This window comes from Phyllostomus discolor, chromosome 4 (genome assembly GCF_004126475.2).
Source record: "Phyllostomus discolor isolate MPI-MPIP mPhyDis1 chromosome 4, mPhyDis1.pri.v3, whole genome shotgun sequence".
NCBI classification, from domain to species: domain Eukaryota; kingdom Metazoa; phylum Chordata; class Mammalia; order Chiroptera; family Phyllostomidae; genus Phyllostomus; species Phyllostomus discolor.
The window spans coordinates 96,927,239-96,944,934 of record NC_040906.2 but is presented as its reverse complement, the minus strand read 5'-3'; the positions used below and the strand labels follow the sequence as shown (position 1 = coordinate 96,944,934).

The 17,696-nt window shown below is 36.6% G+C and overlaps 1 protein-coding gene across 4 annotated transcripts in view; it reads left to right on the top strand.

Annotated features, from left to right (window-relative positions):
* The window catches only part of NCKAP5 (NCK associated protein 5), a 1,018,052-nt gene that overhangs the window by 349,071 nt on the left and 651,285 nt on the right, over positions 1-17,696 (top strand). For all 4 annotated transcript variants that reach the window (XM_036025027.1, XM_036025026.1, XM_036025025.1 and 1 more), the window contains one exon: positions 15,352-15,425. In XM_036025027.1, the coding sequence (XP_035880920.1) occupies positions 15,352-15,425 (74 nt within the window). The remainder of the gene's footprint in view (positions 1-15,351; positions 15,426-17,696) is intronic.

The following is a 17,696-nucleotide window of genomic DNA, read 5'->3' as shown; positions in this document are numbered from 1 at the left end:
CAGTGAGGACTTTGGAAAGCCCATCCCAATAAAATAGCATTTGGGAGGCCAAGGCAGACCTCTGTTATGGTAAATGCAATGGTCAATCTGCAGCCTGCCTTACTTGATCTTTGTAATCAGCACTCTCTTTTTCTTGAAACACTTTATTCTGGAATAGTTGTGTTTGCTGCTGTCTCACTGGCTTCTCCTTCATTTATTGGCTTATTCTCCTCCTCCCAATTCCAATTACTGGGTCCTTTTCTCTGCAATATCATTCCTTCATGAGGTGATATCATTATAGTCTCATGGTTCTAAACACTACCTGTATACACTATGGGACCTCAGATTTCTGTGTGGTATGCCTGATGCTTGAAGACGAATGTCCTTATCAACATCTCCTCTCCTACATGCAATAGGCATCTCAAACTTTTAACTGCTTGAAAGAGAACAATTTATTAACACCCCTTGCACAAACATGCTTCTCACCTTTCCCCTGTTGGTAAGTGTCACATAATCCAATTGTTTAGGCCCCAAACCAGATATTATCTTTGATTCTTTTCTTGTCCTCATCTCACATTCAATCCATCAGTAAATTCTGTCTCATTGGCCTTCAGGTTACATCTTGAGTACAACGACTTATTATTCTTCCTGTGTTGCTTCAGGTCCAAGTGACTATCATCTCCTTCCAATGGCCTCCAGCTGGTCTCCCAGCTTCTGTTACTACTTTTGCCCCCCACCCCCATTCCTGCAGTGAACATTAGCCAGAGGGATCATTTTCAAACTTGAGATCGTTTGAATCCTCTTCAAATTGAATCCCCCTGAGTTTGCTCCCTACTTCATTGAGAACAAAAGACAAAGTACTAACAAGGGCTATGAGACCCTTATGTTCTGTCTCCTCCCCACACCTCATGTTTGTGCTCTAGCCACACAGGCCTCAGGGTGTTCCTGGAACTTGCCAGCACATTCTGACCTTTATATCTTACCTCAGTCTTTGTTCTTCTTTCAGCCTAGGATAGGCCTCCCAAGATAGTTGCCTGGTTTAGTTCCCTCATATCTATTGGGTCTTTCGTCAAATGTCTCTTCCTGCACTGGTCTGTGTTAACCCACTTCCCTACTTCAGTTCCTCCTTTGCCCTTCTCTCTTTAATTTTTTTCACATAACACTTTCATTTACTGATTTTATCTCTCCTCCACACAAAAAAGGTAACTTTTACAAAGCTAGAAACTTTTGTCTATATTGTCATGGCTGGATGACCCAGCCTAGAGAGTGTCTGACCATAATATCTGTTGAATAATTGAATGCAGCATTATTTACACTGGTCTTCCTAATTTCTGTAAGAGGACAGTTGATGGCAATGGAGCTAAGCAAGAAACTATTCCCTGTTACCATAGCCAGTGATTCTCAGGGACTGGTCTCCAGACCAGTGGCATTGGAAGAACCTGGGAGCTTGTTAGAGATGCAGATCCTTGGTCTTCATTCTGCACCCACTGAATCAGAAACTCTGGGGTTAGGGCCCAACAGTCTGGTTCTACCATCTCTCCAGGTGATTCAGGTGAATGAATGAAAACCATTACTTTAAGTAAACAAATGTTATTCTCCTAGGTGATGCTTCAACCAGTTCAAGTGCCTCAGTCTCTTCAAGTGCCTCAAGACTCTAGCGGTGGATAACATTGATGCTGACTTAACCTTGATATCTATTTGTAGGTCCTTTGCTAGGTGATGGGATTACAGAGAGTTTATATCTGGACTTTACAGGAAAAGCAAGGAGCCTGGCTTCACCAGAATCACAGGACAGTGTTTGGGGAGTAAGTAATAGGAGATAAAATTAGAACATAACTGGCCAGATTTTGAAGGACATTGATAATGGTAGGCTCAGGGGGCCATGACACACTGTAGTGAGTGCAATTGGCATTCTGTGATCTAATATTAGAGTAGAAGGAATCATGTGAAAAGTACAGTGCATTGCTGTGATGGATGCATCAGTCAATTTCTGCTGTGATACTGGGATTTGGAATAGTCCTTGACCTTTCTGTGGCCAAACTCTTCTACTTAAAATAGTTGGTGCCCTAATTGAGGCATTCTGCTTATAAAGGCTCTGTCAGTGCCTTCATAAAAGCAAGAATCAAGGTTGAAATGAGGACTCTGCTAACCTTGTCATTTTTATTTTTATGGTGACTGATCTCTCATATATATATGATATATATATGTGTGTGAGTGTGTGTGTGTATCACCTACTGTCATGCTGACAAATGATATGTTACTGACTTGCAGAACTTTAGGAGAGATTGAATTATTTTCCATTTCCACATCAGGAGAAAAAACTTAAAATAAGTCAAATTATTTTTTTCACCTAAATGAATTCCTTCATTTGCCCAATATACTCTATACTTATCTCCTACTCAGAAATATAATAATCACTTCTTTTTTCAATTAAAACCAAATGTAACTCATGTGTTTTCCTCAAAGAATATCTAGATGTCAGTAGTAGCATCTTCGTCAAATTTAATATAAATTACAAGATGCTGTGTTAACATGCATTCCACTTATTAGAACAGAGTGCTGAATATGAGACTACAATTTAACTTCTGCCTTTGTCCTTGCTGAGCCAGGGAAATCAAACAAAACCAAAGCCATTGTTAATATAAAGAGACATTGAGGTAACCTGGCAGCCAAGGAGAGTGAACTGGAATGTGCATGTATGAATAATGAGGATTTTACTATACTAGTCAGTGGGGGCAGTAGACACCATTGAGTGAGCATGTGTACTGTGTGGCTGTCACATTCAAAATGACTAAGTGCGTAAAGCAATGAATCTGCACCAAATTTTGCACTGAGCTCAAACATTCCTCCATGGAAACTATTCAGATGATTGAGAAGGCTTTCAGGGATGATGCAATGAGTGCAGTGCAAATAACAGTGTGGCACAAATGCCTCAAAGATGGTTGAGAATCTGTTGAAAGTGATCTACTCTCTGGAAGGCCTGCAACAAGTAGAACACCTGAGAATGTTGAACGTGTATGGGCTGAAATCAACAAAGATTGGTGACTGACAGTGTGAGAACTAGAAGCTGAGCTAGGGATTTCAAAAACTACTGTGTCTGAGATTTTGATGCAGGATCATGGAATGAAATGTGCTGTGGCAAAATTTATTCCACAGCTTCTGCTACCAGAGCAGAAGGAATATCATGCTGTAGTTGCCAATGGCCTGATTCAAACTGCTACCAGTGAACCAGATTTCCTCAAGAAGGTTATAACTGGAGATGTATTGTGGGTCTATGACTATGATCCAAAAACAAAGGCCCAGTTGTCCCAGTGGAAGTCATCTGGTTCTCCCCACCAGAAGGAGGCGTGGCAAAGTCACAGTAAGATCAAGTCCATGCTAACTATGCTTTTTGATTAGGAATGTGTTACCATTATGAGTATGCCCCTCCAGGCCACACAATTAATAAGGAGTTATGACCTCACTGTTCTTTGTCATTTGAGAGATGTATGATGAAATTGGCTGCAGCAATGGGCAACTGGTGATTGGCAGCTTCATCACAACAACATTTCAGCTCATGCATCACTTCTTTTTTTAAATGTATTTTATTGTTTGTGCTATTACAGTTGTCCCATTCCCCTCCTTTATTCCCCTCCACCCTGCCCACCCCCTCCCACCCACATTCCGCTTTAGTTCATGTCCATGGGTACTACATATAAGTTCTTGGGCTTCTCCATTTCCTATACTATTCTTAACCTCCCCCTGTCTATTTTCTACCTACCATTTATGCTACTTATTCTCTGTACCTTTTCCCCCTCTCTCTCTTTCCACGCTCCTGTTGATAACCCTCCATGTGATCTCCATTTCTCTGGTTCTGTTCCTGTTCTAGTTGTTTGCTTAGTTTGTTTTTTGCTTTTATTTTTGTTTTAGGTGTGTTTGTTAATAATTGTGAGTTTTCTGACATTTTAGTATACATGTTTTTATCTTCTTTTTCTTTAGATAAATCCCTTTAACATTTCATAAAATAAGGGCTTGGTGATGATGAACTCCTTTAACTTGACTTTATTTAGGAAACACTTTATCTGCCCTTCCATTCTAAATGAAAGCTTTGCCGGATAGAGTAATCTTGGATGTAGGCCCTTGCCTTTCATGATTTGGCATACTTCTTTCCAGCTCCTTCTTGCCTATAAGGTCTCTTTTGAGAAATCAGCTGACAGTCTTCTGGGAACTCCTTTATAGGTAACTGTCTTCTTTTCTCTTGCTGCTTCTAAGATTCTCTCCTTATTTTTAATCTTGGCTAATGTAATAACGATGTGCCTTGGTGTGTTCCTCCTTGGGTCCAACTTCTTTGGGACTCTCTGAGCTTCCTGGACTTCCTGGAAGTCTATTTCCTTTGCTGGATTGGGGAAGTTCTCCTTTATTATTTGTCCAAACAACTTTTCCACTTGCTGCTCTTCCTCTTCTCCTTTTGGCACCCCTACAATTTGGATGTTGGAATGTTGAAAGTTTTCCTGGAGGTTCTGAAGCCTCTCCTCATTTTTTTGAATTCTTGTTTTTTTATTCTGTTCTGGTTGAATGTTTCTTTCTTCCTTATGGTTCACACCATTAATTAGAGTCCCAGTTTCCTTCCCATCACTGTTGGTTCCCTGTACATTTTCCTTTATTTCACTTAGGATAGCCTTCATTTTTTCACCTAATTTGTGACCATTGTGAGCATCCTGATTACCAATGTTTTGAACTGTGCATCTGATAGGTTGACTATCTCTTTGTTGCTTAGTTGTATTTTTTCTGGAGCTCTGATCTGTCCTTTCATTTGGGCCATTTTTTTTTTGTCTTGGCATGCCTGCTATGTATAAGGGGTAGAGCTTTAGGTGTTCACTAAGGCACGTCAACTGACGTTGCTGCCTTGTGATGCTGTATGTGGGGAAGGGGTTGAGAGGGAACAATGGCACTTGTTCTGCTCTCTGCCAGATTTCAGTCACTTCCCCAGCTACCCACAAGCAAAGTGGGCCCTTCTGGTACTGATTCCTGGGTGGCTTGGCTTGTGTATGTTCTAGGACCCTGTGAGGCTGGGAGTTTCTCCCACTGCCACCTCAACCCCCACAGATGTTTTCAATTGGTGATTTGAAGCTTTATTTCCCCACGCTGGGATCCTGGGTTGTGAGGTCTGTCTCACTTCCCAGGTGTTCTTCCTGGTTTATTCGCAGGTGAATGTGGGACTGCCCACTCTACCAGCTGCCACCTTGCCCTCCTCAGTCCTCCACCACTACTTTGCCATGAGTCCTCTCTGCCCAGCTGCCTGTCTCTGCCCCTCCTACCGGTCTGGATGGATGTTTCTTCTTTAACTCCTTGGTTGTGAGACTTTCATATGGTTTGATTTCCTGTCAGTTCTGGTTGTTTTTTGTTTTTAAATTGTTATTGTCCTTCTTTTGGTTGTGCGAGGAGGCACAGTGTGTCTACCTATGCCTCCATCTTGGCTGGAATTCATCATGCATCACTTCTTATGTGGAGTTTTTGGCAAAACATCAAACCACCCAGGAGATTTCAGACTGTTGATGAGATTCAGGAAAATACAATAGGGCAGCTGATGGCAATTACAACAAAGGATTTTGCAGAGTGTTTTTAAAAATAATTTTTATTTAAGATTTTTTATTGTTATTCTATTATAGTTACCCCAATTTTTCTTCCTTTGCCCTTCTCTGCCCATCCCACCCCCCATTCCCACAGTCAATCCCCACACTGTTGCCCATGTCCATGGGTCATTTATACATGTTCTTTAACTAGTTCCTTCTCCTGCCTTCCACCTTGTCCCCCACTCCCCTCCCCTCTGGTCACTTTCAGTCTGTTCCATGTTTTCATGCCTGTGGCTCTATTTTGCTCATTAGTTTATTTTGTTCATTAGATTCCTCTTATAGGAATCATATAACAATCATATTTTGAACAGTGGAAGAGATGCTGAGAGAACTGTGTGAGGTCCCAAATTGCTTACTTTGAAGGGGACTGAGGCATCATTGTCCTATGTACAATGTTTCTTATATCTTGTATCTTCTTCAGTAAATGTCTCTATTTTTCATAACACATGGGCAGATACTTTCTGGACATACCTTGTAAATTATACAATTAGTGTGCTTTTTGAACTTCATTCCAGACTTTGTTTTATGACTTTGTGTATAGCCAGATATCCCTAAGTGAGGGTGACTGGGATTCATTCTGCCTCTAGTCTCCATCTCACCAATATAGAATCTACTATGAGGGCAGTCACTGTGGGTAGGTTCTCTGTTTTACTCTGGCCTGGGTTAGTGAAAAATGTGCTAGATCGAGTGATTGTATTAAGTGTGTCATTGTTTGATCAGGGGAAAATCATTTAACAATAATCTGAGCCTTAGTTTTCTAAGTTGAAATGTTGACCATGACTCAAAGATGTTGAGGATCAAATGAAAATGGATACCAAAGTGCTTGGAAAGGATTATAATTTTGATTAAACTATATTTATAAGCTATAAACTATATTGATTAAACTATATTAATTAATCAAATAATATAGAAATGTTAAGTTGTCTGTTTAGTATTTCACTTTGTCTGCTTTCCATATACATTTATTGATTAATATTCATTGTGTTATTTACAGTATAGGCCAACCTGCAGTAACAAAGAGGCCCCTGAAGTACAGTGTTTAAGTAAGATACAGACTTATTTCTTTTACATGTAAAATGCCAAAGTGAATGATTAGGGCAGATGAATACCTGCTTTTTAAATCAGTGAGGTTTGCCACCCACAACATGTATGTCTGTCTCTGGGCCCAAGGTTGTTATTATTCCCAGGTAGGGGAAGAGTGTATAATAGGCAGGAAGCTTGTTTTTGGGTTGGAGATACCTCAGATATTGTATGGACCAGTATTGCTCATACCTTATTGGCTTGAACTCAATCACATGTTTACACCTAGCTTGCTGAGAAATAGACTCTCTAGTTCAGTAATCATGTGTCCAGCAGAAACTGGGGAGGAGTGGAAGCTGTCTTTTAAATAAATAAGGGGAAATATGTGCTGGAGGACAATTTAGCAGTCTCAAATGAGATATTTTATAGTATAAAGTTTTGCTAAACCATGCTCATGGTTTCTTTGGCATTGATTGCATTGCCTTGATACCAAATAGTAAGAAATAAACCTTTTCATTGCTGTTTTTACTAATATATGTTTATACTTGATCTTTGGTAATTGATATTAATATAATTTTCATCCATGACAGAAGTTGTGGAGATGTTTTCACTCTGTGGGTTTCACTATTCCTCATGCTATTAATTATCCTCAATTTAATAGAACACTTTGGTTATGACTTTATGCATTGTGCTGATCTTTGACAACTCATATGACTTGCATGGCATAGATGCCCAATGTACCTAAATCTTCCTCAGGATTATGAGATCAAAAGTACACACTGATTTTGCAAAATTGTCAATAGGTTATCTTTGAGATGTCATTTATGATTTGTACTTATAGAATAAAAGTGGGTACATAATAATTTTGGAAAACTGCCTAAAGTGTCTATAACCTTTATAACCTTTTCAATTAAAAAGTAGGTCTGGAAGATCAGGCTTGATAGTCTTGTAATTTCAGATTCTCTTGTTATAAGACTGATTACATCCAGCTAATGAACTAATTAGTCCTTCATGTATTTTAACGTACCTTTACTGACACTTGCAATGTTCTAAGTGCTCTGTTAGTTGTAGAAGGATACAATTATGAAGTGAGATGCTTTAAGGAGTTGTGGCACATCTAAAGGGACCTGTTTGGTACATAGTCAGATACATAGGATTGGACATCAAGAGGGAGATCTAGCATGGAGATAAATTTTTGGAAGTCTTTGGTAATTGCTGAAGGCCTAGTAGTCTATTGGCTTTTCCAGTAGAAAAAGAAAGAGCACCTGGAAGAGAACCTTCCTCTTGATACACAGTGGCTGGAAGAAGGGGGAAGGAAATAGGCAAAGATCTCAGTGATAGAAAGAGGCAGGAAACATTTTCAGAGAATACCAGGGAGGGAGCAAGCATGATGCAAAATGTCAAGTCCTGCGGGAAGTGGTCAAGAGATAAGGAACAAGCAATATCCCGAGCTTTGTGGAGGACTTTGGTAGCTGTGATGGAGAAGTTTCACTGAAGAGTCTGCAGTGGAGGTCAAGTTCAGTTGTTTCAAGAGTGATTAGAAATGAGGAATTGAGGATGGCTAATGGAGAGATAATAGCATTGGGATCAATCTATTTAAGGCTGGTATTCCTGAACTGATTTGTTTGTTGTGTTTAACATGTCTCACTGGAAGAATTAATGTTGGAACAGATGCCAGTCCGTAATGAAGCACTTATCTTTACCTTGCTGTGTAATTTCAAAACTGGGTTTTACTTTTTTACACTCACCATAGAGATGTATCTTCTTGTTAATACGACAAAATAATTTTGGAGGGAACCATCACTTATTCTGTAGTAATTTCCTAACTGTGGAAATTCCTATAGGGAATGATAGTTCTGTTGATTTGAAGAACTGGCCTCCTGGCCTCCTGGCCTCCTGGCCTCCTCGTCTGTGCTTCTGTGCCCAAAGGTGAATTGGGAACCCTGCATTAGTGACAAGAGTGCTGACAGCATTAATCAGGCTCTGCCATGAGTTACACTGATCACAGCATGAAGATTATTTGCAGGGATTTTGGATCTCTGCAAGCTTTGATTTAGTATTATATTTTAAACTCTACTTAAACAAATGATAAATGAAATCCTATCATTAGAATTCATTTTTAATGGACTTTGCTCAGAACTGACCCACATTAAACAATAGGAAGTTCACATTAAATGGGCTTATGTGACACAAGTATGCAATGTTCAGTATTCCTATAAACCTCTAAATGCTTAATTGTTTCATACTAATTGCCTTGAAACTTGCAATAAAGAAGTGAAAGGCAAATTTCCTGAAACAAAGCTCCAAGATGATTCTAATTTACATAAGTTTTAGCCAAGGAACAGATGTCTTTTTAATGCTGTACCTTTGTAAAAACTTTTAAAACATATTATATGTCTTAGTGTAACTTGGTGTTCCTCCTAATTTCTAATGTGAGTGAAATGCTTTTAGCAGAACACTGGCAAGGGCAAGTTAAAAAAAATGGGACTCTATTGTTTCAAACACCAGCTTAGCTTTAGAATAATATAAAGAAACCCGTTTCATTGTGGTATGTTAGATCTTTCTGTCTAAAATGTAATTATAATAAAATCTTTGTGGATAGTATTTTCTGGGGCTGTATGTTTCTAAATAATCACTTTTTAAATTTGTATAGTGAACATATAGTATTTTAAAATTATAGAAAGAGAAAAGTATACAGAAGAAATTAAATTACCTCATAATACTACCATATACTGTTGACTTTATTTTAATCTTCATATATATTTTCAAAATCGTGATATATGGGATTGTGCAGTTTTACAAACTACTTTCATGTAACATTGTACTCTGTTTTCCATTTCATTAGACATTATTTACCAATTTAAAGAATTGTCTATCTCTCTAGAGGAGTAAAGCATGTTTTATTTTAATCATACCTCAATTTTTGGAAGCTAAGAATACCCAATTTTTTCATATCAACATAAATTTTGAAGTTTAATTATTTACTCAGGAGGATTCCTAGACATGGGACTTTTGGATCAAAGGTGCATGGATCTTTTAAATTTCATGATATAAATTACCAAATTACTTCCCCAACTATTACTTAGGTAGGCAAAACACACACTGACATACTTAAGCTTTTTTATTATCATGTATGAAAAACATTTTTTGTCTCTAAGTACAAATAGATTTTTGCATCTTCTTATTTTCTGCTTTCTCTTCCTCCTCACAGAAAGACAAAATGTATATCCAATATATTTCTTCTGGGGCTTTCATGTTTGTTTAATTTTATAATCATATTTATATCTTTAGACATATAATTTGCTTAAATTCTTTTGAATCTTTTATATTGTGAATTTCATATTTTTAAAATTTTATCACTCAGTATAGCATGTATGTACATACACATGCATGTACACACATATACATATCTTCCATATATTTTATTCATCTCTTGGGTATTTGGTATATATGTTTATATACACATACTTTTAAGTTTAAAAAATAAACACATAAACACGCACATTTTACATGTTTTAGTTTTTCATTAAAGTAGATGCTTTATATTCTGAATTTATGAATGCCTGGGAAGGGCTTTTTGTTGCATTGTTATATAGCAGCTACTTGATTAGCAATATTTATGAATTAAAACTGAAAGGTCTGTCTCCTCCAAAACAATTGGGAATGAAAAAGACTAAAAATATCAGGTATTGATGAAGATGTGGGTCAACCCTAACTCTTATACATTGTTGGTGATCATGTAAATTGGTATAATCACTTTATAAAACTTTTTGATAGTATCTATTAAACCTAAAAATGCAATTTTACTTCAAGAGAATCCACCCGACAGAAATGAATGGATATATCTGTCAAAGAATATAAACAACATATCAACATATGTAAAATATGTTTATAGTTCTTTGTTTTATCATAACAAAAATAGAAACAATGCAAATGTTAAAGGATAGTAAAGTAAATAAACAATTTTAATGAAATCATTTTTAAAAAAAGACTGAAAGGTCTGTCTATGTAACTCATGTCAGTGGACAACTGGGGTGGCCAGAAGCTATGGAGCCAGCCTGTTTTAGTTTCTTAGTATGAAACCCTGTTTGTCTGTTTGAATACTTGCAGTATTTTTGCCTCATGATTGTTATTCAGCTCTTGTGCCAGTGACTGTGTGGATAGTTTTCCATAAATTCTACCTGGAAAGTGCTTAACCCCTTTAATGTGCATAAAGTTTTTTTTCTCTTTTTTCCTTCTATTCAGAAATGTTGCTTTAATTATCCATTTGATTATTATTTATGTTCAAAACCTTGTAAATACTCAAAAGCTATAATTGGTAGCCAAACCTACATTTTCTGCCCAATATCCATCATGTTTCTATTCATTTCCATCTTTATTCTTTATTTAATGTAGATTGTTTGCCCTCAACAGGACTGTGTATGTGTTTTTGTTGTCAATTATACTATTATATCTCACAGATTTTGTGACAAGAAAAACGAGTAGAGTGTTCATCCAGTTAATAACTATAGTTCAGTAGGGTCTTATTGCTAAGTGACTTGAGAAGTACACGCAGGGCAAGGCCTGGTAAACTGAGAGTTTTCATAGCTAATGTGTTGTAGAGAGTGAACATTGACACCAAGGAAAATGGGGATATGGTTTTATGTTTTTCTTCTAGGTTACAGCAGTTTTAGGCTTCACTAACTGAATTATACATATATTAACTGAATCATACCTTAGAGATGGCAGAAGGGTTGCTGAGTATTTAAGTATCTGTCTGGGCTTGAGAATTTGATTGGTTTCCACATAACACTGAAAAGTAGACATCATCAGTGTGACAAGGTTTAGCGAGAATCCATTGCCCGCTTTTCTCTGAAGCACGGGGGAAAGCCTACACATAGGAAAATCACAATGTAAGCATCAACAGTTTCCAATTCTGCTATTGCAGTCTGTATTTCTTTGAAATTCTAATTTGACTCACTTCCTTATTTTACTATCTTTTTAGCTTACCCTGTTGTTTTATAAAATTTAATTTGTTGTCTTTTTACCTTAGCATTTGTTAAATCTTTCTGCACATGTCATAGAGACCAGGTCTTTCTGGATACTACTGAAAATATTAAGGCTCTGTCTAAAATGCGTTCATGTTTTTCTTGTTAACTCATTTTCAGAGTGACACCATTTTCTGTGATTGAGGGTGATGTTCTCTTCCTCTTGTGCCCCAGTACTTCTTCCTGGGTACTATTTGTATGTCTTTACTTATTCTGAAATGATCCATCCAGGCCTTGGGATAGTCAGTAGACAGTGTAGATTCCACTTTTTGTCTACCTGCATTTGTAGAAAACTTTTCCCCAAGTTGTCTCAATATCCAGTGTCTTTTAGGCAGTTTGGGAGTTCTACTACACTAAGATGGAATCTGGCCACACTTCTTCTTTCTGCCTGTGCATTTCATATATTGAACTATTAAAGTCCTTGTAAAATAAATAACATCAATATTGTCCTTTACACCCAAGTTCTTGCTATAGGTGCAGTAGCTACAACCTTGTACTTGCTGTGAATACAGTTCCACTGTACTGCTGCCATCACACTGCATTGTTTTCTTGGAGTTAATCTCCAAGTGGATGGATAACATTGGTTCCCAATAGATAATTCTATTTGGTTCTTACAGAATGGTAGACATATCTCATTAGTTAACAAGGTTCTCTAATTCAGGAGCCAGATAATAAATTTATAAGAGCACTGATGAAGTTGTCTAGGTGGGGAGAGGAGGGTGTATGGGGCATACATGGTGATGGAAGGAGACTTGACTTGGGGTGTGAACACACAATATACTGTGCAGATGGTGTGTGCTAGAACTGTACACCTGAAACCTGTACAATTTTGTTAAGCAGTGTCAACCCAATAAATTCAATAAAAAGGAAAAAATAGTTCTCTTGGTAAAAAAAAATATTCGTTAACAAAAAGCACATATAAGTAAGTGTCATATCTTTTTTCCCCCTTCAATCTGTTTCAGTTGGAGTCAGAGAGGGAGGGGGAAGGGAGGAGGAGGAGGAGGAGAAGGAGGAGGAGAGAGAGAGAATTCGGGGAGAGTTTGGTGAAGTATAGACAATACCCAAATAAATACCCAACTGAAATATATTGGATGTGAAAAGTAAGATTGCTATAGAGAAAAATAAAGATAAAAAGGCAGGGAGAATTCATAATTCTCATTCCTATTGTTACATGGTTTAAGGCTTGTCATCATAGTTATTTTTATAGGATATTGGGTGAAGCTACTTTAAATGCAAACAGCTGGAATTGTTGTTTGAAATAGCTTTTAAACCAGAATCCAGCTATGCTTACATTTAATGGTTGAAAAACTATTATTACTATTAATCTCTGATGTGTGATATATTGTGAAAAAAAACTATGCTCACTGCTTGGCAGATACTATGATATATGCTTACTTAAGCTATTTTATTTAATCCTTACAACACCTCTGTAAATTAAGTATTATTTATCCCTCTGAAGATAAAGAAAATAAGGCTTAGAATGATTAAATAACTTGCCTGAGGGAGCATAGCTAGCAAATACCCAAACTAGGATTTGAACCTAAATTTCTTTGATCCAAAGATCATATTTGTAATCACTATACCTTTCACCTTCAAGTTCTGATTGAGCTAAGCATAATGAACACATTAACAAATCGATTGGTTTTAATCCAACTGTTTTCCAGAGCTTTTACGTAATTTGTTCTCTGCCTACCTCTCCAACTTCATTTTAGATTACATACTCCAGGCTGTCTGCTCCCAGCCCCACTGGCTTCCTTTCTGTTCCTTACATACCATATTTTGGAGACCTTTGCATGTGCTGTTTCCTTAGTTGGTAGTGCTCTCTTTCCTCTCCCCTTCTCTCTCTATGCTTGCCTCCTCCTCTTCCAGGTCCTACCTCAGGTAACATTTGCTCAGTCGTCTTCTGGCTATTGTGTATAAAACTGCCCCTACCCCTGTCACCTATTATTTCCTTCATAGTAACCAATCTGAAATCAATCTTTTCATTATTTGTTATGTCTCTCTCTACAGACTGTAAATTTTTTGAGAGCAGGAACCTTCTGCTCTTGGTTATCACTGTATTTACTGAACTTATACATCAAGTACTGCTCTAACAGATGTGGAAAAGGCAATTTAGTGAAGAATGGATGAATGACTTTGAAATGTATATATTTGTTTCTACTTAGGAACAGTGCCTTAAAATTTTTCTAATGAAATGTATTTGAAAATGTCTTTGATAATTTTGAATAGTATTCCAAATCAAGTTTAAAGTTTGACCAGGATACTTAACATGATCACAAACCATCATGATTTCCTGCAGTAACAGATTTTTGCTTTGGTTTTGACCTTCCCAGTGGTCTTATATAAATAACCTGAAAATGTGTATTATTTAATAAGAATAAGACTCTTTACCTAATTATCTGCAATAGAATGATAGTGTTAGATAATCATAACAGTTTTTAGCTAGATAAGTACTTAGTACGCTCTATAGTAAGACCAAAATAATGTAGAAAGATAAGAAGCCTTCTCAAAAACTACGCAGGTAGATTCAGGTCCAGAAACATGGAACAGAACCCTTTCTATATACTAGTGTTCCTTTCATTTGCCCTCTCCCACACCATTATAGTGAATATTCCCACAGGAGCAATGGATTACGTATAGCATTAAATCAATATAAATAAATCTGTATTTAAGGAAGAAAAGTATGAGTATTAATCAGAGTTCCCAGGTTATCTCAAATCCATAAGAAATGAAGTGAACTTTCAGGGGCACCATAACCCTGGATTCTCTGTGCATAGTTGCATCTAAGGCAGCTGTAATGGAGACAGAGGGGGTGCGCAGGCCAGATCTTCAAGTAGCGGGGAAAAAGTGTGTCAGGTTCAGGATGAACAAAATCGTCATGCTTTATACGTTGTATTTTGTTCCACAGTTCACAATCAGAACTACTACACTGAAACCTAATATTCAGCAATCAATTTTTTTAAAAAATCAGATTTAATAACCTTTGAATTTTTGTGGATCAGTCTTATATAACAAAGGAATTCCTCATTCTCTAGAAATATTCCTTGAAACTATGGTTTGATTTCCAAACATAAATTTACATGCATGTCTAAAAAACAAGATATATCTTGCCTTCATGTCTTCTTAGCAGCTAAAGATTTATTTTCTAAGAGTCAAAGAAAACAAAAGCAAACTACATTGTCTTGTTTCTATAAAGAGATAAAGGAAAATGGATATATGTTTCATCAATGGAAATGATATGTCCAGTAAATGTGGACAGTGAATATATAAAGTATTCTAAGAAGTTCAAAAATAGTGCTTTTTCTAGGAAGTGACTCTTGTAAGACCAATGTAATCAAGACCTGTACTGTCTATCTTATTATTCTCTTAAGGTCAGCAGCAACATTGGCTCACATATTTACACAGCAGAACACAGACCCCTGTGCAAATGACTATGAAATTTACCTTTTTCTTGTGAAGAGAATTTTTATGCTGACTCTGTAGAACTTCAGTTCTCTTCAGTGCTTTGGTTATAGAACGATCACAGGCTCTAAAGAAAATACTGTTTATCCCCAAATAACTATGCATGTCAGTCATTGAAACTTTGACTTCCAGAATCCAAGGGATTATCTTGTCAAAAACCTTCCTTGTAGAGAGATAAAGCTTGTCTTAGAATTCTGGCACCTATTGTAATGAGGATTTATTTGTCTTTATTTGTATGTCTGTGTGTGCAGGAATACATGGATTCCAATAAATATATTGAACATCTGCTAACTCAACTTGAGGAGAAACACAGAAGTCTCTGGAGGTGAGTTAAATCCATGTCCTCACTTATAGCCACTAGAGCATTGATCTTGAACATGGAGGCAGGGAATTAGAAAACAGTTTCTTGTTCCATTTGATACCAAAAGCATCACTGGAGACAAAAATCACTAGAGGTTACCTAGAGAATTTTATTTCTTTAGGTAAACTAAAGCAGCAATGCCAAAAGTTGTCTTTGAGTTGAGGACCTGCTCAGAGCTAGATGGATGGTAGAAATTGTGACACACATTGGTCAAGGTCAATGAGTTAATTTGCCCAAGGCCACATGGCAACTTTATATGGTAGAAACTGGAACCTGAATTCTCTGGTCCTTGCCTGCTTGAAGATTATTTAAGTTTTTCTGTAATTAAAAAGGTAGGACATTTCTACTTAAATTTTCTGCTTCTCCATATTAAAGAGGGACATTTTAAGAATGTTGTTGAATAGGTCTCTAATGTTTTTTTTTTTTCCTATATGGTGGGTCCAATTTTGAGTAAAGAAAGATATGTGAGAATATTTGTGCAGGTAAGTTGGAAAAAAATTAATATCATGGAAGTCATATTTTCAAGTTATTTATTCACTGGGGCCTCTTGGAAAGTGATACTAACCAAAGATGGTTGTGATGTTATTATCTAGCTCTTTAGGGTCTTGTTCTTCATAGGTGCTGCTATAGGATTTGAATTTCTTTTTTTAAGTTCCTATAGCTCTTGTTGTCAGGAGTAAATATACTAGTGCTCATTTATATGATGCCTCACTTTGCACTGCAATTGTTTCACGTAATTAGTTTTGTCTCCCAAAGGTCAATATCCCCCTAATGTCCTTTATTGCTTATCTCCTCAAGGCAGGGAACAGAGCACATTCTATGTCCACAGAGATGGCAAGTAAACATTTATTAACCCTGTGGTTCTTTTCCCCAACCTCATCCAAACCCATCACCATTGGTACCAGGCTATGCTGCTTGACCCCTCCTTATGCATCCTGTAACAAATCCTAATAACTTTGCAATTCATCTTCCTGAGAAATTCTAGTTCTTGGGTAAAGTGCCAGATATTTTCATTTGTCCTTCTCTTATATTACCATATTTTGCTGTGTATAAGGTGCACCCACATTTTTGTGTGCATTATACACAGGATTGTTATATCCATGATATATAATCATTATATCCATGTATAATGCACATCCTTATCTTTCCCTCAAAAATTTGGGCAAGAACACGTGCATTCTAATGACAAAATATGGGTAATTTTCCTACTGGAGAACAAATCTGTGGTTATAGTAATAGAAAGTATTCTATTTCTCTATACAAAAACAATTGCTGGTAGGATACAACAGAAGTATATAATATTTGTCTGCTTGCCACTGGCAGGCACACCAGTTAATTTTATATAACTTGATGCAATATTTGTTAGATTTGTTTTTGAGAGCTATAACCTGGTACTTATATAATTTTTTGTGAATAGTGTATTGTATTAATAAAACCAATAATAATAATGTATTTATAGTTATGTTCCTTTTAAATTATGTCTTCTATTGATCTACAAAGTGTATTGAAAAGGTTATTTAACTGAATTGTAACATTGTCTTTCAAGTACTTGAATATTTTTTTATCTTCCAAGAGAAAAATACACAAAAATGATGAATACCACCTGACAAAAGAAACTTAGAGTTTAATTTGGTCAGTAAGTGTGTCTCATCCACATCATTGGAAAGGAGTAATAGCTTCATGGGTCTCTGAACCAAATACCTGCATGGAAATATTTTCCTGCTTTCTCAGGGTCACTTATAAAAACCATTTGGTCTTCTCCACTATGATTAAGTTAAAATCATATTTCAGGCACAGAATTAAACTAACATAAAGAAAGAGCTCAGAATTTTGTGTGCAATCTCTTCCATTATCCTTCAGAAATGGAATTATTGCTGGTAAAGAAGCATAACCTTATATATAGTGTCAGTGGATCTAATAAAACTACATTTGAATAACAATAAAGGGCAATAATAACACTTGAATAGTCAGAATAACTACCAGTGAGAAAATGGAAATGGGTAGTATTGAAAAGAAAATGAAACCAGTAATAGCAGATTTATATACTATTTATTGAATCATGAAATTATACTTGATTATATTTTGCAAACAGATCTTGACTGACTGAAAGTAATAGCTTTTATGGTGATTATTACAGTGTCATAACTGCAACTGTAGCTGAATTGTTTTTGGTGAAGAGTATGTTAAGTGACAGTGAGCAGTGTGGAAAATCCTTTCTGGTTGTGATTAAATTTT